This window comes from Podospora anserina, chromosome 4 (assembly GCF_000226545.1).
Source record: "Podospora anserina S mat+ genomic DNA chromosome 4, supercontig 4".
NCBI classification, from domain to species: Eukaryota; Fungi; Ascomycota; class Sordariomycetes; order Sordariales; family Podosporaceae; genus Podospora; species Podospora anserina.
Genome location: NW_001914850.1, coordinates 2,048,848 through 2,075,953, shown reverse-complemented (window position 1 = coordinate 2,075,953; position 27,106 = coordinate 2,048,848). Strand labels below are relative to the sequence as shown.

Sequence of the window (27,106 nt, the reverse complement as noted above, 5' to 3'; positions counted from 1 at the left end):
ACTGCTGTCGTCTCTGTTTTGACGTACCGGGTGATAGATACACTACAATGTACATTGAACATCTCGAAGGCTGGCTCTCTAAGCCCGGAATCGGAACCCATCCCAATCATCCTCATCCTCGTCATCATCTTCATCGTCTTCATCTTCCGCCACGGCAGCATTCTCCTTTCCAAGCGCAGGTCCCTTAGCCGTAGCAGCAGCAGGAGCAGCACTTCCCCCGCCTCCTTGTACCCTCAATGCCTCTCTCCTTTCCCTGAGCTTTCTCGCACGCGCTTCCAGCTCTTCCATAACTTCAAACTCGGTCTCCAACGCCCGAGTGGCCTCCTCTTTCTCATCCTCCAGCTCGATATCCGCCAGCGCCCTTCTCTTTTGTCTTTCTTCCTCTTCTGACTTGGCAGCAATCTCCTCATTGGTCATAACCGGCGCAGAAATGACAGCATCGCCGTCCTCCAAAGCAGCAACAGCAGCAGGCTTCTTTTTCTCCTGCAACAAGTCCGCCTCAAACTCTGCCCACAGGTCGTCCGCCACCGGCGCTGGCGTAGATGTCTTTAGTGGTTGTTTTTGCTGTGGCTCATGCGGTATAAGCGGTGACCTGTTTTGCGATGCTGGTTTTGGCGTGATCGACATTGGTGTCCCGGCACTTCCACTGCTATTCTTCTCCCTATCCTCCCGGACTGCGACAGGTGTGGCTGGTCTAGAGGGCATCTGTATCTCAACTCCAAAGGTAGGGGTGCCCGATGTTCGTCGGGTCAGTGGTGGTGTCAACGGTTTGCTTCTCTCGGCCGCAGCCTGTTGATTCTCGTCCGAGGTGGTCACCACGTCAGGTCTGCTCTTTTTTCGTCGCGCGGCGTCCTCGTCAAAAGTGTCACCCATTTCATCGTCTGAATCGCTGTGCTTGCGCTTGTTGGTTGATAGGCCGGCGGCAGCAGAGGCTTGGTCCACGAAGCCGGCATAGCTGGGGCCATTGCTGTTCTTGTCGGTGTTGAACAGCACTTGGACTCGTTCGCGATGGCCGGCGCTGCGCAGATGACCTTCCCAGAGGGATTCAGCCTTGATGGGCTCGAGGCAGATGGCGCACGAGAGCTTCCCAGAGTCGGAATAGGAGGCGTGAGGGTGTTCAATTCGGCGAGCAGCGCGTTGCTGCCTCAGTAGAGCGCGAACATCGGTCATGATGAACATGTACAAGTCGAGGCGCAGTAGTGAGATGCGCAAGGTGGTGGATCTCGAGGTGGTGGAAAATGTCGCAATCAATGGGTTAGTTGGGTAGAGTAAAACAGCGAAAAGGGGACGAAAATGGCGGTCTATTGTAGACGTCAATGGGCATTCACTTGGTGGATTAGGTAGTCGTTGTTGGGGGTGATGATGGACCCGACTGTCCCTAAAGTGGAATAAATTCGAAGGCGCTTGGGGCGCTGAAGTCGGACCCTTGGCACCTGACAGCGGGGCAGCCACAGGGAAGCTCCCGAAGTGATCCCCACTTGGTGTAACCTGGGGAAGCTTCAGCCACAGCCAGTCGCAAAGGTGCGCATTTCACCAAACATCATCATCTTTCAACGTTGAATGCGCCTAGTTGACTACTGCCTGACTACGAGTTATTACCAGCTTTATTATCGCCCCAGAACAATCTAAGAAGGCTCTCAGCCACTACCACCTCTCTGCAAACACCACCTCCATCCCCACTCGTGCGACACCCACCCTGACAACATGGCCGAGGAGGAAGATACAAACCGCGTAACATCGACCTGGCCTGACCCTCCACCATTCTGGAAAGACTTCACCCCCGAGAACATCTCCCGCTACGACACCCTTAAATCAGACTACGCGACAGCACACTCCACCCCCGACCCAGATTCCATAACCCGCCTCCCCTCCATCCCAGAAGACCTCATCAATCTCCAACCACCACCCGAACCAACAGACGGAAAATGGAGGTTATATAGCGAAGCCCAAGCAGTCCGTATTTCCTCCTCCCGGCTTCCCTTCCCTATACTAACACTCCCATCCCCCCAGCTAACCGACACCCTCCAATCCCTCACCGAAGCGGGCGTAACACCCCTCCTCCCCGCCTCCATCAACCCCTCCTCCCAAGACTCCAAACACCTCGACCGCTCCTTCGAACTCAAAAAGCTCGCAAAGTCCATCCTCCTAAACTACCTCGAACTCGTCGGCGTAATGTCCCACAACCCCGCCCACGGCGCCGCCAAGATCCAGGACCTCAAGACCCTCATCCTCAACTTCCACCACACCCTAAACGAATACCGGCCCCATCAGGCACGGGAGCAGCTCATACAGATCATGCAGGACCAGCTCGACACCAAGAGGGCCGAGACCGCCGCCATTAGGGGGGTGGTGGACAAGGCCAGGAGGATGATTGAGGGGTTGGGGAGTCTGGAGCTGCCGAGGCTGGACGACGAGGTGGTCACGACGGGCTCAATAGGGGGCAGGGAGACGGAGGAGAGGAGGAGGGTGGCGGCCGAGAGGTGCACGGTTGGGAGTGTGGAGTTGGAGTTTGCCTAAGACAATAAAGATACCTGGGATGATATTACAGCATGTGCCAGAGGCGAATTGCACATACATAGCTAGCTTCACAAAAGCCATGATCAGATCACACAACGAACGACCTAGCACTTTGATAAAGATAAAAAGCTGCCTTTTGAAAGATACACACAGAAGAAGACCAACTAAATAGGCAAGTGATATTAACCACAACAACAACCACCACCACCCATGTCAGCACCAAAACCTGATGAAATAAAACATATAAATCCCATCTACCAGTCTCGATCCCTTGCTCCCCCCCCTCCCTCCAACCACGTCACATGAAACTCCAACGACACACCTCGTTCCAACCAAACAACTACCCACGCCCGTCCCAAAATGTGCAACTAGAAACCAATCAAAAACACTCAAAACACGAGCAGAAGCCGAACAACAAGATGCCCACCAACTCCAGGAAAAGAGTGAGCAACTCCTCCGAACATTTTTCCTTCCCGAGCCGAGCCAAGAAAGCAAATAAACAATGATTTTCCTAGCTTCCTTCCACTTCGCGCAATTTTTTTTATCAACTCCCCAACCCCATTCCTTCCCAATCATGTTCGCTCGCGTCAGCGTCGTCAAACATCTTCTCAAGAGCAGTGCTGAGCGTCGCCAATATCCTCCCCGCCGCCACTTCCTCCTACGGTTGCGATCCCGCCGTGGTCGTAGCGGTTGCCTGTGGCGGGATGGGGGGGGGTGGGATGGGCGTCTGTCTCGCAGGTCCCGCGGCGTGCCCTGCAGGTGGGATCTGCGGAGGGGGCACGGCCGTCTGCCGGACCGGGACTGCCTGTGACTGCTGCTGCTGCTGCTGCTGCTGCTGTGGCTGAAGCTGAGGGTGATGTGGCTGTGTTGGGGATCGCTGGGCTCCTTGTTGCTGCTGGTGCTGCTGATGCTGCTGATGCTGCTGAGGCGGCTGAACTTGCTGCAGATGTGAATACGGAGGCTGGCGTTGCTGCTGCGGGGGCGGGTGAAAGTGTTGCTGCTGATGCTGCTGATGCTGCTGGAGAGGGGGCTGGAACTGTTGCGGCCTTGGTTGTTGTGGCTGCTGCTGTGGTTGCTGCAACGGCGGTGGAGGCGGTGGAGAAGGCCCTGAGGGCTGGCTTTGAGGCCCCGGAGCCTCTCGTTCCAGAACCTGACTAAGGTACGGCAGATCTTCTCTGGCTTTGGGTTCACGCTCGTATACCCTCCTTATGAGTTCCCACTCCGAGCGCGTCATGGCAAAGGCCTGAGGAAGAAGGAACGCAACCGTCGGACTTCTCATGTACTGGCCAAGTACCTCCCGGGCTTCGGCCTCTCCTCGCCGCTGTGACTCCGCCCTGCGAGCCTGCTCCGGACTCAGGGCTGGCTCTTGGGGCTGTGGGGGAGGCGCCACCACCTGCTGCTGGAGGGGAGTGGCGCTGTTCCGGGGAGGAGTCGGATAGTTCGGGAATGCCCCTGAATTCACCGTGGGTGAGTAGGCTGGCGCTGTGCTGGACTGGCGGTTGGCCAGCGGGAAGCCTGCTGATGTGGGAGTCGGTGTGTCAGGAGACTGTGCGTAGTCGTGTCGAACCGGGGCCTGCGTCAGCACTGGGGGGGCCTTTGGTTGTACTTTGCCGTCTTCCCATCGATAGACGAATACGGCGAGCAACATCGGCTCGGTTCTTAACTGCGGGATGAAGTTGTCCTCCAGATTCATCATAAACTCAGGGTGGCCACCTGCACCGGGTAGGACGGGCACGAGATAGCTGTCTCGGACGTTTGCCAGCCCCTTGCGGTCCACCACACCATATCTCTTCTTGTTGACAAAATACTCGACAAGCTTCTGCATGCCGGCCTTGCCTTGAGGGGATGTTGGCTCCAGGTTCACCACGATGACCTCGGAGACTTGGCTGTAGCGCATTCCGCAAAGATACACATTGGCTGCTTGCTCATCTATGCGCCCGCAGACGGTAATGTTCTTTGGGATGACCTTATCCCACGTTAAACCAACGCTCTCTCCGGGGTTCGCACCGCCAATGTGCTTCGCGGTGACTTGGAACTCGGCAATGGTGTTCATGACCAGATTCCCACGCCACGCCACATCCGGATCCGTCTCTTCTTTTGGCGAATATGGCGGTGACTGGCTCCCGTCATCATCAAGCATGCGATCAACATCTGGGTCCACACCGGGACCGGTTGCGGGCGCGGCAGCCAGGGGAGCAGCCGGGCGCTGAGAAACGGCTGGCGATTTGACACTGGAGTAGACCTTGTTCAGATCAAAGTCGGCGCGACTGGGTGACTGCTGCGTGTCGACAGCCAACCCTCGAGATGCCGACCTGGCACGGCTCGCTTCCGATGACTCTCTAGGTTCCGACTTGGGGGCGCTAGGTCGACGTACGGGAGCTGACGGGATGTCTTCCGTGGTCATGGCATAGTTGTCGTCGCCAATCACCTCGTCGCCCTTGTGCGTTCTCCGTATCCGGGGCACATCCTCGGTGATCTTGATGGCTTGCTTCTCGGCCCGGGCCTTCATCTCGGCTGTCTGATCCTGGAGCTCCTTGGATGCCAGCTCTTCCGTAGACATGGCAGCCAGCATGGGCGGTGTCAGAGTCCCTTCCAGCAGCCGGGATCCCAGTTCGAGGTTGGACTTGAGGTTGTGGACAAGAGTCCTGCCCTGGTTGCGGTAGGAGTCCTGGGTGGGATGGGTATCGTAGACGGCGCGCTCGATCTGGAGCGCAAACCTTTCGGCACGATCACTGACAGGCATCCCATCGGAGGGAACAACACCCTTCTTTTCTGCCGCGCCAAGCGAGTGCACAAGAGACTTCACGAGCGCCTTAGCCACACCCTGCCGACTGTCTGGCAGCTCGGTGGCTTTGGAAGGGAGGTCAGCAGGAGGGGTATAAGCCGGTGTAGATACCGGAACAGACTGTGTCTCGGTGACTTTGCGAAGCTTCTGGGGGAAAGGGAGCCGCCGGAGTTAGTGACTTACATAGATCAAGGCATGGAGTTGCTGTGAAAAACTTACCTTGTTCTCCTTCTCCTGAGCCCCGTCGGCGGTTTTCCGCTTCTGACCCGACGTCTTGGTTTCCTTTTCCTTCTTAGGTTCGGGTGCCGGTGGAGGAGGTGGTGGCGGTGACTGCTGTGGCGTCCGCGATGCTTCCTCCTTGAGGTCACTTGTTCGCTTCTTGCCCTTCTTGGTGCCCTTCTTCTTCTTGGTCTTTTCCTCTTCATAGTTCTTGCGCCGTGTTTCCCAGAGCTTCTCGCCCCTCTCCATGCTGGCCAACAGCTCCTTGTGGTTCTCTGGCTTGCACTGTTCGCAGAAATAATTCTTAGGTATGTCTTCGGCGAACTGGCTCACCCCCATGCAGATGTTGTGTTGCCAGGCGGTACAGGTGTCGCAAGCGATCCAGGCTTCGCCGGAGTCCTCATCTTGCTCGGTGGCGCCGCACACGCAGCGGATGATCTCCTCCTCTGGTTCTTCGGGTTCGGGGGCAGCCTTCTTGCCCTTCTTGGAGCCGCCGGTTCGCTTCTTTGGCGGTTCGACGAGCTGGTCGAGCTGTTCGTGGGCCTTGTGCTGGCCCTTTGTCGCTCTGACGGAGCGGCGGGGTTCTGGGTCTGAAGTGAAGTCGAGAGTCAGTTGCTGGTTCTTGAGAGCGGTCTGAGTGGTGCGCGCAGACCGGCGTCGCGGAGCCATACTGCTGCTGCTGCTGCTCCTGTTGGACTTGGAAGAAGAGTTGGGGGTGGGGGTGGGTGTGCGCGAAGGGTTCAGTCGCCGCGCACGTTGCTGCTTACCAGACATGGTCGCGTCAAAGGGAGACGGACGGTAAACGGGTGGAAGGTTCAGTAGGTAGTAGGTAGGTAGGCGTGGCAGCAGCCAGGCAATGGGGGCGTGCTTGCTCTCCTCTCCTGTCGCTTGCCGAGTGGGTGGGCTACTGTTTGCTCAAAAAGCTAGGTAGATAGATGGCTACCTAGATGGGTATGCGATGAGATGGCATGCGGGTCACTCGATCAGGTAGGTAGGTATTTTACGCTTGCATGGGAACTAAAATGACCACCAGATTGCCATCTGACTGCCCGACGTGACGCGAGAGAATTGAAAAGCAACAAGTAAACAGAATTCAAGAGGATAAGCCCTGCCCGAAGCTATCCCGCAAAGAAACCAAAGCGCCCACGGTAGTATTTCCCTCTTCCTCTCTTTGGCGGCGAAGGAGGGGGGAGGTCCCAAACTTTCCTCACAGCTAGCAAGTCCAAGCTTCAGAAGGTAGGTAGGTAAGTAGATGGATGGATGGAGCGGGCGCGCAGTGGCGTGGCGCGACGGGTCGATTCCAGCAAAAGGAAGTACTGCGTAACGGAGTAAGATAATTCTTTGTAAGGTGTCAGTATGCGACAATGGCGTTGTCACGTTTTGTTGACTCAATCGCGTTTCTCGATTTTTGGGTGACGAATTGCGGAGGTTGGAAAGAGGAGATTGATCGAAGGTGGAGAGATGGCCGAAGAAGAAGCGCGAACGGCCAGCGGGAGAGCCGAGAGGGATTGGATTTGGAAGCTTGGGGAGGACGGGAAATCGGCCTGTGCTTGTTATGTAACGCTTTTTTTCGTGACAAGCAGCAGGTGGGGTTTTGTAGCAGTGGCAGAGAGTCGGAGCTTGGCAGGTTCAAGTCCCGATGGCGGGACATGTGCCTTGCAGGTCAGGCAGCAACAGGAGCTACGCGTGTGAGGGCGCTTGCCTAGAGCTCCCAGGCTGGGGGGGCTACCTGAAGGTGAGGGCGAGGTGCAGCAACATCCATCCATCCATCAGCCTTAGTTCCAACCGTTGGACTTACCATAAAACCCCAAACCACACGATTGTTCCCGACAAGCGCCTGAAAGAGGCCAATTGTTGCCGTCACCGCCATCACTCCTCCTCGCTTCCAACTCCAACAGTAAACAACTGCCATCATGTCCAGAAGATACGATTCCCGAGTATGTTGGCTGCCCGCTGTCTTTGGCTCCACCGATATTGGGGGGGCATGGTGTTGCGCTGGGAGCTCCCTTCGCGGCCAAGGGTACACCACGAGGCTAACTGCCATGTCTAGACAACCATCTTCTCCCCCGACGGTCGCCTGTACCAGGTCGAATATGCCCTCGAAGCTATTTCTCACGCCGGCACAGCCATTGGCATCCTGGCCAAGGATGGCATCGTCCTCGCTGCTGAGCGCAAGGTCACCTCCAAGCTGCTCGAACAGGACACTTCGGCTGAGAAGCTCTACATTCTCAATGAGTACGATACAGTCATGTCTGGTCGTTCAGTATGGGCTATGGTTGTGCTAACCTGGCTTTTGTTTGTAGCAACATGATTTGCGCCGTCGCCGGCATGACCGCTGACGCCAACATCCTCATCAACTACGCCCGACAAGCCGCCCAACGCTATCTCCTTACATACAACGAAGACATTCCCTGCGAACAGCTCGTCCGTCGTCTCTGCGATCTCAAGCAAGGTTATACACAACACGGTGGTCTCCGGCCCTTTGGCGTTTCCTTCATCTACGCCGGTTGGGATCCCCAGCGCCAGTTCCAGCTCTACCTCAGCAACCCGTCAGGCAACTACGGCGGGTGGAAGGCGACAAGCTCGGGCGCCAACCACGCCAGCGCCCAGAGTCTTTTGAAGCAAGATTACAAGGAGGATTGCACGTTGGAAGAGGCCTGCGGTATGGCCGTCAAGGTGCTGAGCAAGACGATGGATTCCACCAAGCTTGGCAGCGAGAAGAGTGAGTCTTGGAGGCGGATTTATAAGAGGGATCATGGCTAACAAATGACAGTCGAATTTGCGACGGTTGGCCAGACCAAGGACGGCAAGATTTACCACAGATTATGGAGCGCCGACGAGATCGACGCGCTACTCAAGAAGCACGACTTGGCCAAGGACGAGACCAAGGAGGAGTAAATAGACTGGGTCCATGGTGGTGGACGGGAACAATCGCGATATGGAATGGTTTTTCAGCGCCGCATGTACTAATAGAAGATGTGCCAGATGCTGAACTGGACGTGAACTCCTTGCTTCTGCGCCGTGTATCCCATCTTTCCTGAAGCCAATGTTTGCCGGGTCCTTCATGCAGGTTGTAGGGGAAGGCATGTACCTGTTAAGTTCCCAGTCTCTTATTACATCATTTACAGATCCCCATGTTTAAGTTGCCAAGTACATAGATACCCAATGGTACTATATACCGTGTGACAATTGTCGACAAATGTTGTGGTTGGTCACTATACACCCGAATCAGCTTTCCTCTTCACCTGCTGTTCAGCTCTCTCAACTCGTAGCCTACATTCCTGCCACCAGCACCCTCCTCCTCATCTCTCAACCTCCCATACCCCGGTCCATCCTCTGCCGCCCCCGGCGGGCCGGCATAGGGCTCATCGCACTTGGCGCTGCTCAACCTAGGCCAGTACCGTCTGTAACTCCAGTATGCCACCGTCCAGCCCAGCAACCCGCCAATCGTCACATCATAGACATCATGCCTGTAGTCCTGACACCTCGAGATAGCAATCATGGTTGCGCCCACCAGCGGCGCCAGACAAAACAGCGCCTTGAGGAGGTCGCCCCTCACCACCTTTTCCGTGTGCTCTGCTATCGACCCTGGACCGTGGGCAAAGATTCGGGTTTGGCCGGCCAGAAAGAGGGAGAGGTAGCCCAGCCCGGCGAAGGAGAAGGAAGAGTGGCCCGAGGGGAAGGACCGCCAGCCGTCGTGGAGCTTGTGGTGGCCTGTTTCGGTGCAGACGGATATGTCTACCAGCTTGTCGAGGGGGGTGTCGGGGAGGGGGGCGCATCGGGCGAGGAGGTCGGGACGGGGGCGGCCGACGGCGTTTTTGATGATGTCGGTTAGGAGGGAGGTGAGGATGAGGGAGATGGCGAGGCCGAGGAGGGTGACGTGGTGTTTGTGGGAGGAGGCCGAGGAGAGGAGGTTGGAGAGGCAGATGAGGATGAGGGGGAGGAAGAGGGCGTATATGAAGTCGTGGGCTGGAGGAGGGCGCGAGGGTCAGTAATGAGGTGGAGGGGCGCAAAAAGGGAACGGGGTGGTTTACTTAGGGGAACTCTTTCGACCTCGGCGTAGGGGAACGAGATGCGCAAGTCGTTGAGCGAGAACATGCGGTGGAAAGGTTCGACGAAGAATTGGATGAGGATGTAGCTGGAGAGGAGAATGACGAGGCCGATGTAATCAGAGGCATACGTTCTCTAGATTCGGAAACACAATCAACATCTAGTCCAACAAAACACTACAACCTGTAAGTGACTTGCATTCCAGAATCGCATCACGGAAGCCAGGAAACCGTTGCCGGTTGCCGGCGAATTGGGCCTCGGGGGCGCCATGGCGAGAAGTCACCGCCGTCGGAGGGATCTGAAGGTGCTTCGGAGCATTGAAGCTGGTGCAAAGGACAGGAAAGGGAAAGAGAAGATGACAAGGTAAGCTTTCTGTTGAGGAGGATCAAGGACCAGGTCAGCTTGCAATATCCCTGTCGCAAAGGCCCAAAAGCCGACTTGGCCTTGCTTGGAGGGGGGCTAGAGTCTGGGGATGACGGTTCTTGGCGTGTGCAGGGGGCGGTTGGATGTGGGGATCCCTGCTTGAACTTATCAACTCTCCTTGCTCTTCAACGCCCTTGTGGCTTGCCCTTCATGCCTTTCTCTTGATCAAGTGCAAGGGCTATTATGTCTTCATGGGCTTAAAGTCGAGTTTTGCTAATTTCAGAGTCTCAATCCACACTCCAAATAATCCCTCTGAGGGCGAACATAGCCAATACGTCGACATGTTGTATCCCTTCGAATTTGGTCTTGTATGCCCTCGAGTCCTCGACTTCGTCACGGTGATGTCGGCTCTAGATATAAGATGAGGCCATGGGCTTCAAATGAGGTTTTCTGTCTCTCGACAAACTATCGAAAAATTCTCCAGTTTTCTAATCACTTCTCACCAAGCTGCCTACCACACAATGTCTTTTTCAAAACTACTACTTACAACTTTGGTTGTGCTGGCAATCCCAGTTCAAGCCATTCCTCATCTTCAAAACCATGACCAAGCTTGCTGCCCATGCCCAGCATCCACATCAGCCATCACTATTACCATCCCAGGAGAGACCATTACCGTCACTCTGGCCCCTCCGCCAGCCCAAACAGTGACTGTCATTCTCTCAACACCACCCACCGAGGAAACCATCCTCCAGACAGTTACAGTTATCCCACGACCAAGCTTGGTCGCTGAACCACCCATAATCTATTCAGTGCCTCCCCTTGTCCAGACCGTGACATTCTCATCACCAAACCCGCCCCCGCCTGTGGTCCGCCTCCCGTCAACAGTCACCCTGACTCAATACCCCCCTGAACCGACGACAACCACATCTTCCCCCCCAATTGAGTCAACATCATCCCAGGAATACGTCACTGTAACTATCACCGCCAACACCCAACCATCATCATCCACTTCCGAACCCGAGGAACTCCTGCCCCCCTTCACATTCACTCCCTACAATCCTTCTAAACCAATCACCTCCTCCTCAACTACCAGCATCCCCCAAACCTTCATCTTCACCCCCTACAACCCACCCCAGCCATCAACCTCGACCTCCATCAGCACCCACACCTCAACCTCGACCCTGCCATCTTCCCCGCCAACACTCCCAGTGTCAGATGAAAGCGACAGTGACAGCGACAGTGACAGCGACAGTGACAGTGACAGTGACAGCGACAGCGAGGACGAGAAGGAGGAGGACATCCAATCAGCAGGCTGCACCACCGGCACATCCACCATCCTCTCCACCACAAGAGTGACAGTCTACAACACCGTCACGAGGACGGTATACCCTCTTTCCTCTCTTGAAACCATCAGCAGCACCGTGACGGGTATCAACGGATAGGCTGCCGGCCGTCCTAGTTGGTGTTATCATGTATTTTTATCATGTCGTTGTTTTTCCTTGATGTAATGGTTCCGGAGTTTAGGGGATGATGTACAAGTAATGTATAAAATTCAAAAGTATCACTACCTGAATACTGTTTACCTTCCTGTGTACCTATTCATTATCGACTGTCTCACTATCAGTGATATTTCCTCACAGAAAACCGTCAACTTCACAAACCAACCAATGTTCAGGTCATGAGGTATCATTAAAATACTACCAACACAGCCCTCCAAGGCCGGGAAATTTCTGCAAAGAGACGCACAAAAACACAAAAAACAACCACCGGTAGATACAGGGAATCATGCTATACTACTTTACCAGCCCCAGCAATAATATGACCTTCTCACCACCCACCACCAGGGACTTCCCTCTTTTTGCCCCTTTGGTTCCCCGGCCCATCCCCTCCTCACTCCCTTTCCTTCCGTTCTGATGCTAAGAGCCCCCGCACCCCTTCAACAAGCAAAATGATACTGTAAAAACTCAAAAAGCAATGCCCTTGTTATTTGTTCCCACACTGCAGACCAATGACGCCCATCCCATCAGGGGGTAGACTATAATACTCCCAAATCGCTCCCTCCTTCCCCAAATAAACTTAAAAGATAGAGACAACGCCAATGAGACAGATAAAAGGGAAAAAAGCCAGACAGCAACTTTAACCCCTGATGATAAGAGAACAAGAAGAAAAACACTCTGATATTGCCTGCCCAGTTTGTTGCCGCTTCCGCTGCCACGCTGACGATGCTGTAAATAGGAAAGAAAAAAAAAGGCTGGCTGGCGGATGGCGGTATCATGAAGAAGAAAATGCTTTGTTTGCTGTCCCGTTGCGAAACTTTTGCCCCTCAAATATTTGTCGTGTCGTGTCATTAATAGACCCATTGGCGGGTCCCAAGATTTATGATGCCTTCTCCGCCCTTCGGTCTCTTTATGCTTCCTCCGATGATGGCGACTCCTACGCAGCTTCTTCGGCAAGCAGGCGTTGAACCTCTCCTTCGTTCAGGAGCTTACGTCTGCCGAGCTCCTCTGGCGGCCTGCCATCGCGGACTGCACCAAAGTCGAGAATCTGTGTCTGGTTAGCAGCTGTCTTGCACCGATGATAGACAGGGGACAAGAGAAATCTCACCTCGATATATGTCAAATTTCCTCGCTGGACGGCAGCCACGCATCTCCGGTCATCAAACTTGACCTGCCACACTCCGCTCAGATCTGTCAAGAGATCTTGAACCAAATCACCATTATCAATAGACCACATCTTGACGTTCTTCTCACTGCCTGAAATGACCTTGGCGCCGTCGTGTTGAAAGCAGGTGATAGCTCCAGTATGTGCCACGAGCGTCCGCTTGCATCGGCCAGATTCGGGGTCCCAGATTCTCAGAGTGCTGTCTGCTGCGGCCGAGACCAACCAGTCGTCCCGCAAGTCGAGAAGTCCCACCAGCAAACTGTGGCCCTCCAAGGTGTGCAGGCACGCCCCCGTGGCAAGGTCCCAGATCTTGACCATGGAGTCCATCGAGCCCGAAATGCAGCGGTTGCGCTTGTGATCGAGAACTACCGAGTATACTTTTTGACTGTGGCCCTGCAGGACATGCAGTTGCTCTCCCGTGCTGATTTTCCAGACCCTGACAGTGCTGTCGTAACTCCCAGAGACCAAGGTGTCAGCATGAGCTGAGATGGCGCGGACCGAGTGAGTGTGCCCGCCGAGGATACGAATAAAATACGGGCACTGATCGTCACTAGCCGGAGGGCCCGTCTGAATATATCGTCGAGAGCCCGCCTCGGGCAACCGCCAAATCCGCAGCTGGCTGTCTCGGGAACCTGTGATTATCAAGGGCTTCTGGGGCATCATGACCGGCTTTCCATTCTCCATCGCTCCCGTCTCTGCAGGCATCAAAATTTGCAAACAGCGCACAGTACTGGTGTGGCCGTAGAAGGTCTGAGTGCAGATGCCCTTCTTGATGTCCCAAACACGAACCGATCGGTCCGTGCTGCCCGACACCAGTGTGTTGCCCTCGTACTGCAGCGCCCAGACACCACCTTCGTGACCTTCGAGCTTGGTGCGGAGCTCGCCCGTCTTGGTGTCATAGACGTGAATCAAGGTGTCGTCGCTCCCAGTGATGATCTTGTCTTCGTCAAATTGGAGGCAAGTGATGACGTGGCGTGGGTGGGCAGCAAAGGCGACATGCTCGGGCCTGACCTTGCCGTTCATCCAGCTGTTCTTGATCATGTAGTGCCTCCGGTAAAGCGACTTGAACAAATGGAGGTGCCGCAAGCTGGGAAGACCGATCTGAGGATCCGGGACGGCAATAGCGGCGGCGTTGGCAGCTGAGATGGGCCCCTCGGATTTGTGCGTCTTGGGAACCGGGGAAGTCCTATCATCCCTAAACTCTTGGGCCCCAGCACGCCGCTTGGCTCTATCAGCGCCGATATGATTCAGCCCACGCTTCCGCTTGGACGTCCTGGTTGACTTTTGAACAGGCGTCTCCTGCTTTTCTGTTTTGACCACCGACCGGACGAGTTCGTTTTCACTCAATGTCAGTCTGTTTTGATGGCTCAAATCAAGCTCACAACCATCATACCCGACAGGATCCTGCCAACCCCAGCCTTGCTTAATGGCGCGGTCCAACTCTCCTGGTGATAGGGTGAATCCATCATGGTCAAAAAGCTCCTTCCACCCTGTCTCGTTGCTGTCGGCAATATGGCGCCAGTGCTTGGATACCTGGGCCACACGGCAAAGGTCCCGGTGATCGAGATAGGAGAGGATGTGAAGGCTGAGCTCGAGGGGTAGTTGTCGGAGAAAGTCGCACTTAAGGGCCGGGTTCACCACATCAGCTACCACACGTAGCGTCTTCCGGCTGCATCTTCGCAAAAACTGATACATAATCCACGTCTTGAACTCGTTGGGGAGCACCTCGAAGCCTTCAATTAGGGTGCGCGGGTCGACAAACTGAGAAGCCTGTGAGCCCATGACCTGTGATTGTCCACCAGAGCTGAACTGCATGGGTGACATGGTCATCGAGTCACCTTCCGTGATCTGGGTATCGTCGATCCACCGTCTCCGATCAGTGCGAGTTACCTCGGAAGAAAAGGAGGCATCGGCATCAGGGGCTGCGTCTTCATCGGGAACGTCTGTTTGAGGCTGGGCGGCGGCCAACGTGGGGGACAGACGTGGACTTGGGAGGCTGGCATCTTGGACCGCAACGTTGTTGATATTTCCTCTTGACTGAAAGGGGTTGATGGCATCCTCGTAGGGTTCGAGATCGGCATCGGTGATGGGCGGGGTGGCCACATTGCTGAAAATGGTTTGCGATTCACTGCCAGCCGGACTGCCGGTATCGAAGATGGAAGTTGACTGGCTGGTGTTGGACTCGATATTGTCAGTATTCAAGGCTCTCAGGCGCGAGGGTCGGTCCATGCCAAGGGCAGCAAGCTCGCTGGTATCCGGGGTGGCTAAAAAGGCGGAGGGGTGTCGAAGACCCCTGTTCGCACGAGATCCATGTGCTACGGCGCGCCGAAGCTTATCTGATGCGGCGTTAGGGAGGCCGGCGTGCTTGTGGGCCCTCTGTGAGCTTCTTCCGGCGGCTGGTGTGTTGCTGGGTGAAGCTGTGTGGGCGGCCGATCTCCGTGATCTGCGCGGGCTGGACTCGGTCACATCCTGAGAGCGAACAGTGGAGATGTCCAAGAGACTCTCCACGCCAGGTTCAGATTTGACGATGTTGGCATAGTCAATACTTTGTGAACGTCGCACCTGCACACCAACTTGTTAGCATTGCGAAACCGAGTGGCCAAGGGGGTAATACCACGTACCTGGGTATTTATGCTGTCCTCCTCAGCCCAGCCCTCGATATCGTGGTCGTCAACATCAAACGTCAACTTTCGGAGTTCAGGCGGGGTTTGTCTGGCGGCGAGGGGGTATTCTTTTGAGTCGAGCGACTGCAAGCTCCGTGGCTCACGAACAAACAGGGACGGATAGGACCTCTTGGTCGTGGTCGTGGTGGTTACAGTCTTGGTCTCGATGCACTCCTCGGCAAACTGCATCCTCCGGCGAGAAGTGACCTCATCCTCCTCCCAGGTCATAGACACCTTATGGCTAGATCGAGGTCGTCGAACATCCATGCCGTTGGAGGCGGCTGGAGAGCTCATGGTCGCTGTGTGTGCGGGACGGCGTGGGCGATGGGAAGGAGAGGGAGAGACAAGATAAGGTATGCGATATGCAATATGCTCAAGGAAGAGCGTGCGGGTATTTCAAGTCCGAGCAGCTTTGGGGCAGGCTTCGTAAAGTGAGAGGAAAATTTGGAGAGAGTGAATGGGATGAAATCTGGCGGTTTCCAACGCGTACCAGCCACGACCGTTGGTGTTTCCAACGCGTCCCACCCCACCAGAAACCTAATTTGTGACAGCACTACAAGTAGACTATCATGATGTGGCTCTCGAGACTCGGGTTGCTGCCGTTCCAGGTTTGTTTGCTGGAGTCGCGGGGCGGGGATGTTGGGGCGGTCGGCGGGAGATTGAGAAAATCGGATGGCGGTCGGCGACGCTGCGGGCTATACCTATTGGATGGAGGTGCGGTCAAGGCTGCTGGGTGCTGCTCAAAGGCGTGATCCCAAGCAAGAGGCAAAAATCGGCGTCGATGCTCTCTGTCTCCCGCAAACAAAGGGGGGGGGCGTCCTGCTGCACAGAGCGGAAAAAAGGGAGGGACTGTATATCGGTCGGGGTTTGTTCTTGCCCTCGCTCGGTGGAATAGTGAGGCAAAGTCGTGGTCGTCGTGATCAGGGACGGGAGTCAGCGGAGAGGCAAGACCCATCCCATTCGCTTTGCGGCAGCGTGCGTGCCTGTGCTGTGGCCTGTGGCCTGTCCCTGTGCCACTGTCTTGTCTCTCCACGCCCAGTTCCGCCTAGTGCGATACCCCCTTGGGGGACACCAGCCACATCTTGGCAAGGGAAACTGCTGACCAACATAAGGCCGAGGCACCGCACTTCTGTCTATTTCTACCGTGGTTTCTCGAATCAAACGACTAGGCAATTATGAAAGACTCATTCTAACCGGAACTTCTCGTTTCTACTCTTGTTTTGGTGGTATCTGCCGCTGCGAAGAATTCGAGATGTGGCTTGGGCACTCAGATCCAGCCACGGCCGTGCGGGGCAAAGGGGACGCCGGGAGACCCGATCGGGCTAGAATCGCAGTCTCACTTTTGTTCCTTGGTTTTCTTGGTGTCTTGGAATTCCGAATTTTCTGGGAGGCCGTTTGACAACTCAGCTCACTCCTCAGGTGCCAGCACCTCAAACTCAAAGCCACCCCAACCGATCTGTAAAAAGGGGCAAATATTTATCAGATATAATTACTAGTGCAGCCCCAGCTCCAGTTGTCGCATTGTTCCCTAGCCATCGATCACCATCTCTTCTGCCAGTGCTTGATCACCACAGTTCCAGAACATACATAACCTGTGGTGCCGTCACAAGGCAGCTCCATCCAGTAGGTACGATGACGACACTGATGCTGGGCAACAAGGTCAAACCACATCTACAAACTGGGGATTTCTCACCTGAACTCATCTGAAGGCTGGAAGGCAAGCACTTTAATATTTGATTGGAGGTCTCGCCTTGCAGGTGCAGATCTTTGTTCACGACAGCGCCGCACGTTGACCCGATCTCCTAGCCACAAAACACCTACTGCAGCCCATGGTGTTGTTAGTAGTTGCAGGTTACGGCCAACTACGGGCCGGTAGATCAATAAGGGATATCGAGTGAATATGAACACAGATGTCCCAAATTTTCAAGATATCCAAGCCTGTTGGATATTTGGATAATTAGATAATAGGTAGTTTCAAACAAATCAGTTTCTCAGAATTCTACATTCACCTCACTCGCCATGGTAAAAGGTGCGAAGGTTGTTGATACTTGCTGGAGGTAGTATCTGTCTATGTAAGGTAATCATATTCTGAGCTCTTCAAACTAGCATTCCTTATGGTACCTTTTATATATCTATATCTCAGTCGAAGGATAGGTAACATATGATGCCTGTTGTTATTGCATTCATCATTCGAATCCTTATTACACTGACAAAGGTGCACTGCACTACCCATAAGTATGCACAGTGTCCAGAAGGTTTTACAAGAATACTCCTCATTGGGTTTCTTGGAGTCCTATTTGGGGACGATATCTTTGCCTCTTTGCCTCTTGCCAACGTAAGATTTAGAGGTGCCTTCTAGCACAACCAAGCGATGTTGATAAACATTCAACTCGGATTATACCATCGGCCCAGCAACTTTTAAACTCTCATAGCATCCTCCCGTGCTTCTGCCCCAAATAATCACCTAGCGCAAAAGCCTGACCGTTTCGAAACCAAAGCACCTTACCGGGCACACCAAAACTAGGGTCCTCTATGATGTAACCTCTGGTCATGGTGATCTGCCGGGCCATGTCCGGTGCAGCAAGAGGAAGGGGCAAAACCGTTCCCCCCATCTTTTAACCTCACCTCACCCCCCCCCTTTCTTACTCTTCTTGTCTTCTCTTCCCCATCTCGACCAGCCAAAGAATTTGAAGCAGCTGTGGACAAGCTGCGTGATACCAAAACTCCCCCCTTTGCAAAGAGCCAGACCCCCTTTTCCCTAATTATTCTTGAGAAATAAATCGTCATAATGTCTTACACCTCCCGCGTGGGTCTAAACCACATCGATGTTGTCGGCCCCCTTTTGCGTAAGCTCTTCTGCCCCCTTCCACCAAGAAAACCACCTCTTGTTCCACGGCTAACCTGCTGTTATTCCCCTCCCTCCAGCGGTAACCGGCTCCTTCCTCCTCCCCTTCACAGCCTACTTCTCCCTCCTCTCCACCCGCGTCTCCATGTCCCGCATCGCCTCCAACTGCCTTCTCGGCTCCGCGCCCCCCTCGACCGAGCCCAACGCGGCCGCGAAGCAGCACGAGCTCCAGGTCGCCTCCCGCGCCCAGGGCAACTTTGCTGAATACGTGCCCCTCGCCTTGCTGCTCGCCGGAGTGGCCGAGCTCAACGGCGCCAAGAAGAATGTGCTGACCAGTGCTCTGGGGGCCCTGTTTGTCGCGCGGGTGCTGCATGTTGAGATGGGCTTGAGAAGACCCGAGAGCACGGGTGTTGGTCGGCCGGTGGGCTACTTTGGAACGCTGGGCGTGATGGGATTCCTGGCCGGGTATGCGGGCTTCTTGGTGAAGGATTATTGGGGGTTCTAAGAGGATGAGCTTTCCTGGACAGTCAATACCTACGCTCCCAAAGCTAGTAGTCGAAGGTGTGTGCGTCATCTTTCAAGGCCCTGGTTGTACCTTGTAGTCTCTGTTGATTAGTCGATACAAAGAGTGAAATAGTTGTTAGACACATTGAGCGAAGGGGGAGAGGTATAGTAGGTGCGTGACAGTATTCTGGACAATTCGTGACCCTACATGACTCTAACTAAAATGGGTATCGTGATTCTTCGGTCCGAAAGAAAAAAACAGAACAGACAAATAGGTAAAACGCCCACAGACAATAAAATATATCCAGATCTTCAATCCACGTGATTGTGTCTTTACGCATCTCCATACACTGTCCCCGATGGCGAGCCCGCGGCCCGGCCAGACGTAAGGTCATTGGGAATCGTAACGTTGCTCTCGGCTTGCGAGGGAGTCTTGTCGCGGTTCTCGAGGTTGACAATGATGGCCATGGCACCGTCGAGAGTCTCCTTCTCCGCGCAGAGATCTCGGCGAATCTGGCCAATGCGACCCTCTTCCTCCATGAGCTGATCCAGCATCTCAGGAGTGGTGCGGTTGCCAGTAAGGCCAAGCTTATCCTGAAGGTATGTCTCAATGACCGAGGCCACACGGGGAAACAGCCCAGACATGGCATGCATGCACACAATGTCTGTGAACCGATGAGCGGCAAGGACGTAATAGCCTCTGGTGTAGGCGGCCACATCCAGCTCCTGCTGAAAGGGCTCGGGGCCCATCTGGCGGAGGTCCTTCTCCATCTTGGCTGTCTCCTGGGCGAGTTCTTCCTCGCTGAGCTCCTCGATCTTAGGGAGTGAGCTAGCTGGCTCATCACCCTTGTGCGCGGCAATGCGGTAGTGGTTCCGGTGCCTAGTCAAGGTCCTTAACTCTTCAGCCTTGTACCGGTGCAAGGCATCGTCATTTCTGGTGAACAGACGCGTGCCCTCGAGTTCGTGAATCAGCGCGAGCTGGGCCTGCAACTCCTTCTTGTGCATCTCGACAAAAGCCTGCATGTGCTCGGTCGACAACTTGTAAATTGCCCGGTTCTTCAACGCCGCAAAAGTCGAGTCAAGGATCTCCTGGATTTCCTTGCTCAAGAAGTTGAAGGTCTGGTTGAGGAACGTCTGGAGCGGACCCTTCCAGGCCTTTGCCGCTTCTGTAAAAAGCGGTTCATAGACATTGGAAGAAACGAGGCCCGGCTGGCCGGGTATGGCATTGCGCTGGATCATGCGCCGAATTTCCATGAGTGTCTTGCTCGGCCTGCCTTTGGTCGGGGTCATGGTTGTGCGCATGTTCGTAGGGGTGGAGGGGTAAGACCGTCCCTCGGCATCTTCAGCCTTGATGCGCTGTCGGCGACTGGGGGTCTCGGCTGGGGCAGCACGCTTTCTGCCACTGGGTGTGGGCGTGGGGCTGCCCTCCCTGGTGGGCGTGTCGAGATCTATTAATACCGGAGCACTCGCGGCGGATGACTTGGCGAACAACCGTACGTTATACTTGGGCTTCAGCTCAAGAATGGCTCTTGTAAACCGGGCGGAACAGGCTGTGTCCCAGGTGCTCATAAATTCCTGGTCAATCACTCGCTTCTTCAACAGGCTGCTGAACATGGTCAGTGCCTTGTAAATTTCCAGATCCGGGTTCGCTGGTGGCCCCGGGTACAGTTGGAGCTGCTCAGCGATGAAGTTGAGTCGCTCAAGAACTTTGCGCTTCACTTCTGGAAGAACTTTGGAAAACTCTTCGCCGAGCTTCAAAGACAAGAAAGCCTTCAGCTTTTCTATACCGCACCTCTCCTGGTAGCGATCAAAAACATCGGGCCAGTGTCCTTCTGCTGTTCGATTGAAGAAGGCCTCTTCCCGCTTCGTCTGTTCTTCCAAATCTTGACCTTGTCGAGAGGTGATGAAATAACCCAAGCCGATGCGATGTCCACGGCCCTTGAGAATTCCCAGCCAGCGCTCAGTAGCTTGGTCATCTCGCGGCAGCAGGTCTGCCTTGGTGATCACCCCAACGCAACGGTGTTCAGCACGACTCTCCCGGATCAGGCGCAGCGCCAGCGAGTTTTCCGTGTCAAGATTCATGGGCACAGCCCAGAGAATGATGGCTTTCTCCCGCTTAATGTAAAGCTTGGTCAGATTCTGGACGACACGCTCCAAGTAAGCATCCTCGGTCCGCCGAGCAGTGTTGAACACACCCGGAAGATCATAGAAGTTGAGGTCGGCTAGATCAGGCCCTTTGATCTCGAGCGCGACGGTATTTGGCGAAAACTGGGCCTCGGAGGCTTCCTCCTTGCGCGAAATCAGCTCGTGCTGAGTCAGCTGTTGGGAGTCAGGCCCTTCTCCACCCCGAGGCTTGGGGATGAAGGCCTGGTAGGGCGTGGATGGGTTCAAGATTGCGACCTGGGCGCAGCGCAGTACGGTTTCAATCTCTTCGCTGTCAAATCTGTCCCGGACTGTCTTGAACTCGTGGCGTCGTGTGCGACTGGGGTCGAGTTTGACCCAGGGAGGGAACGGGTTTGTTGCTGTGACATCCTGCTCAGTAATGGCATGATCGGGCAGCTTGAACCCATACTCCAAGTTCAGAAAAACCCGACAAGACCACTCATCAGCTCGCGAGATTCTGATATGGATCGGGCACCTTGTGCAGGTGCCGCTGCTGCGAGGCAGACTGAGCCCAGCGATGCCGGACATCAAACTCGATTTGCCCGACGACTGGTCACCGACGAGCACCAACTCCGGCAGACTGGCAACGTGCTGAATGCCACGAGACTGCAGCTCACCCAGGGCATCGTTGATGTCCTTGAGGAACCCTTGCCCGAAGTCCTTGAGGGCAAGATTGGGCCCCATCCCGACAAATGACCCGCCCATGCTTTGAGATGCCAGAGACATCAGGGCCATCGGCTCGTGGCCAGGCTCTTGCTTCATGCCGGCGCTTGTGATCGACTTGGCACGGGTTTCCATCCAGATGATTTCGTTATCCTCATCTTCGTACTGGTCCTCCGCCTCCGCCATGAAACGGGTATCAGTCACACTAGCTACAGGAGGAGTAAGCACACTGTACGGAGGAACATAAAATGAGCGGAAAACTTACGAGCCGTAGACCGCGCTTGCCGCGTAGGTGAGCCAAACTGTGCCGAGTTGGTAGCAGCAAAACTGCGAGTGGCAGTGGTGTTCGCCACGGCCACACCGGGCTCGGGCTTCACTCTGGGAGGCATCACTACTGTGTCGCTGTCAGACTCAAGTCACACATGGACGAGGCGAAATGATGGGCGAGCTTACCAATGCTGCTTGAAATGTACAGGACAGTATTTTTCTCATGCGGCTGCTGTTGGAGGAGGTGGAGAGGAGAAGTCGTAGAAGTAGGAGGCCAAACGGAAGGCTGAGCTCAGGAAAGTGGAAGACGAGACGAGAGAGAGCAGTGCCAAACAGAAAACTCCTTCGAAAAGACGTGAGATTGCCAATGAAGAGCCGAAAAGTCGGAATAGTCGAAACAGTTGAGATGAAAGATCGACTTCGACTTCACGAGGGGGGCTCGAGGGTACAGCTTTTTTGCGGTGGAATGAGAATCTCGCGGTTTGCTCCAACCCAAGATGACACGCGTTAAGGAAACAGGCAAACAATGCGCGACGTTGCTAATATTTCTTAGCAGGAAAGAGAGGTGCTGGAGAGATGGCCTGGCCAGTAAAAGGGGCAGTTGCGAAAGGTGGGGTTGGAGGGGTGTTTGCTAGTGGTTGCCTACACAACGACTTCACAACACCACTGCAATTGCAGGTTGGAAAATGTGAGCGAAAAAAGAATGGATCTAGCCACTTTACGCGAGATGAGACGCGACAAGACGTGACGCGAGGGGCAAGGACGCGTTTCTGCTGCGAAACTTAATTGGGCCTTGGCAGGAACGGGGAGTCTGACCATCCCGCTTTGCCTCGGGACGTCTCCATCTATATCACCTGGACTAGCATAGTTTATTATGGTACCAAGCCCTGACGTCTCTCGTAAGCCTGAAATTGACTTTGGTGATGAATTAGATGGTAAATTGTGGCAAGCATCTCATTTATTTGTAGAATGGTTCTCCTTGTCAGTTTTCACAGCTTCTCCATCTCTCATTTGAGAGGAGAGCATCAACAGCTGGTCAATGCTTCTCTCAATGACTTCAATGAGCTTGACGATGAACGTCCAACAACACCCACGTCGCTCATGATGGCTCTCTAAAACCTACTGTTGCTGCTCTTGTCAGTCTACTCTGTTACCGCATGCGTGTATGACCAGGTCACACTGGAGAAGAGCGCAAATCCAAGCTCAGAAACGGTGAAGGGCGGGCTGTCACGTGGCTCCACCTGCAACTGCCAGAGGCCCCTTGGCGCACATGCCACATTTCCCAGGACTGCCCAGCTGACCCCTGGCAGTGAAGTCAGGATTCAGGGGATTTGGAGCTGCATCAAGCTTCTGACCCCGCTATTAAGCAGCACCAAGCCATTCAGCCCAACCATTCCAGTCCAACGACAACGACCTGACAGCTTTCTAGACGCCCTCATCGCTTCTTTTTCCCCTTGTTTTTTTGCAGAGGTGATCTTTGTGTTCTGAACAAGAGACGCGATGTCGCTTCAAATCCCCCACCACCAAAAGGCCAACGGCAACACTGGCGCCACCAAAGCCGTGATTCTCGTGAGTTGCCCAGTGTAGGGGGGCACTGGACACACTAGACAGATTGCTTACTTGTTTTCAAGGTTGGTGGTGCCTCTCGTGGCACTCGCTTCCGCCCGCTCTCTCTCGATGTTCCCAAGCCTCTCTTCGATGTTGCCGGTCACCCCATCATCTGGCACTGCTTGACCGCCATCAGCAAGGTCCCTTCGATCCATGAAGTCTACCTGATCGGCTACTACGAGGAGCATGTCTTCCGCGACTTCATCAAGGATTCGTCGTCCGAGTTCCCCGATCTCTCCATCAAGTACCTCCGCGAATACCAAGCCCTGGGCACCGCCGGCGGCTTGTACCACTTCCGCGATGCCATCCTCAAGGGCCGCCCCGAGAACATCTTTGTTCTGAACTCGGACGTCTGTTGCAGTTTCCCTCTAAACGAGATGCTTCAGCTCACACACGAGCGCCGCGCCGAGGCCGTCATTCTGGGCACCAGGGTCAGCGAGGATGCCGCCTCGAACTTTGGTTGCATTGTCTCCGATTCTCACACCCGCCGCGTGCTGCACTACGTCGAGAAGCCCGAAAGTTACATTTCCAATCTTATCAACTGCGGAGTCTACCTCTTCCGCGCCGATGTCCTCTTCCCTTCGATCCGCACCGCCATCCAGCGCCGCGCCGACAGACCCCGTCTGGGCTCGTACCGTTCATCCGAGAATCTTGCCAGCTCGTACATGTTTGACGAGGAAGACACGCAGAAGAATGAAGTCATTCGGTTGGAGCAGGATATTCTCGGTGAAATGGCTGATACCAACCTCTTCTTCGTCTATGAGACCAAAGACTTCTGGAGGCAGATCAAGACGGCCGGCTCTGCCATCCCAGCCAACGCCCTGTACCTCCAGAAGGCCCAACAAAGCGGCTCCAGCGAGCTTGCCGCTCCTTCAGCCAACATCAAGGCCCCCGTATTCATCCACCCCACGGCCAACGTACACCCCACGGCTGTTCTGGGCCCCAATGTCTCTATTGGACCTCGCGTGACGATTGGACCTGGCGTCCGCATCAAGGAGTCTATCGTGTTGGAAGACGCCGAGGTCAAGCACGACGCGTGCATTCTGTACTCAATTATTGGTTGGGGCAGCCGCGTCGGTGCTTGGGCTCGTGTGGAGGGCACACCAACCCCCGTGACAAGCCACAACACGAGCATTATCAAGAACGGTGTCAAGGTTCAGGCTATCACCATTCTTGGAAAGGAGTGCGGTGTCGGTGATGAGGTCAGAGTGCAGAACTGCATCTGCCTGCCATTCAAGGATCTGAAGAGGGTAAGATTCTTTTTGATGTTGTAGTGATGTGTGGGTTCCATGAACTGAGCTAACCTGTGTAACTCTAGGACGTTTCCAACGAGGTCATTATGTAAGGATGGGATGAAGGACAAAACGAAGAGATGAGATACCAAAATTGAAGTTGATCAGTCATGGAGAATGGGACTGGGTAGTGGATTTGATCAAACCATTCTAGCATGTTTAGATAGATGCAAGCAGAGTCGGAGTCAGGAGCCATAAAAGATTTATCGTAATAATAGACGTTGAAGTTTTGCAATCTGCTTCTACCTCGGTAACAAGCCTACAGGTGGAATCTAGGTGAAGGTCCGCAGACACCTTTGATTATGGATATCTTTCAAGTCTTGTTTTGATTCTTGGGAAAGTTGAATTGGAGGGGAATTTTGGGAAACATCTATCATATGACGAGAGGGAAAGGATCCCATTCTGGATTTTCACATCTGCAGTAATAGGCTTGATATTGGAAGCGTTCAAATGTCTAACAGGAAGGCTTGAAAGGCTCGTATTACTGCTTGAGTGCATGGGAAGTACAATATCAGGAACAACCCCTGAATAAAGACAACATCTTGACGTAGGTAGGTGTTAATATGTCATATTAAGTTGCTGCAGGTGATACGGGGTTTGGTCCGATTGATGGAAATTCAAGCTGTAAGAAATAGTTGAATCAACTGATACGGAGAAGAAAAGAAAACAGGCCCGTTGAATGGGACCGGACTCTTTTTTATGCATGTGGAAAATGGCACCTTTCCGGACACCCGGCCGGCCTTCGGGAAAGCCACCGGTTAGACTCCGTCGTGCCCTAACCTTCCATGCTACCCAGACCCTTGGCCCATAACAGCAGGTAAGGTATGAGTACCTAGGTAGGTAACCTACGCTGCAAATAGATGATAGATCGTTACCTTATGTACTTGGATGTATAGATGATCTGTTCAAATGACGCAAAGTAAGCGTCTTGCATATTCTTCTAGTATGACGTGTCGTTCTAAACAGGGGAGCCTCGAGGATTCTCGCAAGTGTCCCTTTTGGGTGTTGTAGTCTTCTATTTTGTGATCAGTCATCAACGTAGGGGTTGTGTGTGTATGGTGAATTACCATTTCCTTCTTTTTGCTTCTAGAAGAACCGAAGCTCAAGTGCTGTGGCGAGAAAGAGGGAACAAAATGCTGATTACAACCGATTTGGCATCGCGGTTATACACGTCCTCTGGAAACATGCTTTAATCACTGCAAAAATACAAAATGATCGACATTGCAGTTCTCTGCCTCCTATGTCCAGCGAATCCTTCTGCCGTGATGGGATTATTCACCGCAGGCGCCACGGCGCAGCGGCGAGGCATCCGTGTCATGAGGTCAACCTCTGGCCTGCCTGTCTCGGGTATCACACCACGACCATTCTGTCCATACTTAGAGTTCAAATTGGAATCACTGAGTTGCTTTGAAGGTCGCTGTCAATGTCTGATAACCATCTTTCGATCCTCCTCAGACACTGAATTCAACACCTGCCTACAGGGAACGCAAGCCTTCTCGTCAGTGTCCGCCCAAAGGTGAAACCTACCTGATACTCAGTGTCCACTCAGAGCTTACTGAGTAATCGGAATGATCAATGTCCGTCACTGGGAACTTCCAAGACTTGTTGGTGTTGACTCCATCTCTGGATCTGCCAAAACTTGTCAGTTTAGGCATCAAAAGTCCGATGCTGAGATCTTTGATAAATCAGATTCTGCTTTGAAGTATGGTATTGTCCTGTGGATGTCTTCCTCGGCCTGGAAGGATCCCATCTTGTTTCGGGCCTTTCCGAGCAGCCGCTTTCCGGCACACGTAGCGCTGAAGTTGATCTGCCCTCGGGACGGCCCTGGCTCCCTCAACCTGATCCACACTCCCTCCCGGCCCTATGCCTGACATGTTGCTCGACAACCCGATTTGTGAGGTGAATACCGTGATTAGCCCCTGAGCCTTCGCCAGATACGATTCAACTTGTACAGGTTCGTATTTGGACCTTGCCACCAAGCCCTGCTCAACTCACCACTTCCTGCCGTGCTTTACATCTGCGAAATCGGGACAAGAGTGCTTCTGAAATACCAAAAGGGCCATAAAACATGTTGGCGGGTTAGTGGCAGGGAATGAGTCTTGGACTGGGGATCACACCTCTTGGAGGGGCAGGCCATCTTGGCCTGAAAGACACCAGAAGCTGAGCTGATTCCCGGCCAAGATGTCCTCCGCATCACAATGATACCCTTTCGAGCCTTAGTTGCAGCCCTTGACGCACAGGGCGGACAGGGGGAAGCCCTGGGGGGCCTGGACGCTCGAGACCGGGACCAAATGCAAGTGATGGTTATGGACGGGCCTCATCGGAAGGGGACAAAAGAGCCTGACAGTCTCGATGCACTTGGCAGGTAATCCTGGCGCCACTCGAGCCCTGTGAATCTCGAGGAAGTCCTATCTGACCAAGGAAGTCCCGTCTGCACGCGATGCTGGCTATCACATATGGATGCGGACTAGATGCATGGGATCAAGTCATTGTTTGCGTGTCGTCA

The 27,106-nt window shown here is 54.2% G+C and overlaps 9 protein-coding genes across 9 annotated transcripts; 4 read left to right on the top strand and 5 right to left on the bottom strand.

The window, feature by feature from the left end:
* Positions 1–78: 78 nt before the first annotated feature.
* Positions 79–1,170, bottom strand: PODANS_4_5190 (uncharacterized protein; the record flags this gene model as incomplete). Its single annotated transcript, XM_001906302.1, has 1 exon — positions 79–1,170. The coding sequence occupies one exon, from the start codon at positions 1,168–1,170 to the stop codon at positions 79–81; it is 1,092 nt and encodes a 363-aa protein (XP_001906337.1).
* A 534-nt stretch (positions 1,171–1,704) lies between these two features.
* PODANS_4_5200 (uncharacterized protein) lies at positions 1,705–2,517 on the top strand (the record flags this gene model as incomplete). Its single annotated transcript, XM_001906301.1, has 1 exon — positions 1,705–2,517. One exon carries the CDS (start codon positions 1,705–1,707, stop codon positions 2,515–2,517), a length of 813 nt encoding a protein of 270 aa, XP_001906336.1.
* Positions 2,518–3,175: 658 nt separating this feature from the next.
* On the bottom strand, positions 3,176–6,295 carry PODANS_4_5210 (uncharacterized protein; the record flags this gene model as incomplete). Its single annotated transcript, XM_001906300.1, has 2 exons — positions 3,176–5,449; positions 5,522–6,295. The coding sequence occupies 2 exons, from the start codon at positions 6,293–6,295 to the stop codon at positions 3,176–3,178; spliced, it is 3,048 nt and encodes a 1,015-aa protein (XP_001906335.1).
* A 1,139-nt stretch (positions 6,296–7,434) lies between these two features.
* Positions 7,435–8,419, top strand: PODANS_4_5220 (uncharacterized protein; the record flags this gene model as incomplete). Its single annotated transcript, XM_001906299.1, has 4 exons — positions 7,435–7,458; positions 7,572–7,756; positions 7,825–8,243; positions 8,295–8,419. 4 exons carry the CDS (start codon positions 7,435–7,437, stop codon positions 8,417–8,419), a joined length of 753 nt encoding a protein of 250 aa, XP_001906334.1.
* Positions 8,420–8,762: 343 nt separating this feature from the next.
* On the bottom strand, positions 8,763–9,802 carry PODANS_4_5230 (uncharacterized protein; the record flags this gene model as incomplete). Its single annotated transcript, XM_001906298.1, has 3 exons — positions 8,763–9,490; positions 9,556–9,659; positions 9,747–9,802. Coding segments are annotated over 3 exons (888 nt in total), but the record flags the coding sequence as incomplete, so codon positions are not given.
* Positions 9,803–12,367: 2,565 nt separating this feature from the next.
* Positions 12,368–15,552, bottom strand: PODANS_4_5240 (uncharacterized protein; the record flags this gene model as incomplete). Its single annotated transcript, XM_001906297.1, has 2 exons — positions 12,368–15,157; positions 15,217–15,552. The coding sequence occupies 2 exons, from the start codon at positions 15,550–15,552 to the stop codon at positions 12,368–12,370; spliced, it is 3,126 nt and encodes a 1,041-aa protein (XP_001906332.1).
* Positions 15,553–18,046: 2,494 nt separating this feature from the next.
* Positions 18,047–18,608, top strand: PODANS_4_5250 (uncharacterized protein; the record flags this gene model as incomplete). The annotated part of the gene is made up of 2 exons (XM_001906296.1): positions 18,047–18,104; positions 18,184–18,608. 2 exons carry the CDS (start codon positions 18,047–18,049, stop codon positions 18,606–18,608), a joined length of 483 nt encoding a protein of 160 aa, XP_001906331.1.
* A 332-nt stretch (positions 18,609–18,940) lies between these two features.
* On the bottom strand, positions 18,941–21,532 carry PODANS_4_5260 (uncharacterized protein; the record flags this gene model as incomplete). Its single annotated transcript, XM_001906295.1, has 1 exon — positions 18,941–21,532. One exon carries the CDS (start codon positions 21,530–21,532, stop codon positions 18,941–18,943), a length of 2,592 nt encoding a protein of 863 aa, XP_001906330.1.
* A 1,778-nt stretch (positions 21,533–23,310) lies between these two features.
* PODANS_4_5270 (uncharacterized protein) lies at positions 23,311–24,653 on the top strand (the record flags this gene model as incomplete). Its single annotated transcript, XM_001906294.1, has 2 exons — positions 23,311–24,558; positions 24,627–24,653. Coding segments are annotated over 2 exons (1,275 nt in total), but the record flags the coding sequence as incomplete, so codon positions are not given.
* Positions 24,654–27,106: the final 2,453 nt, after the last annotated feature.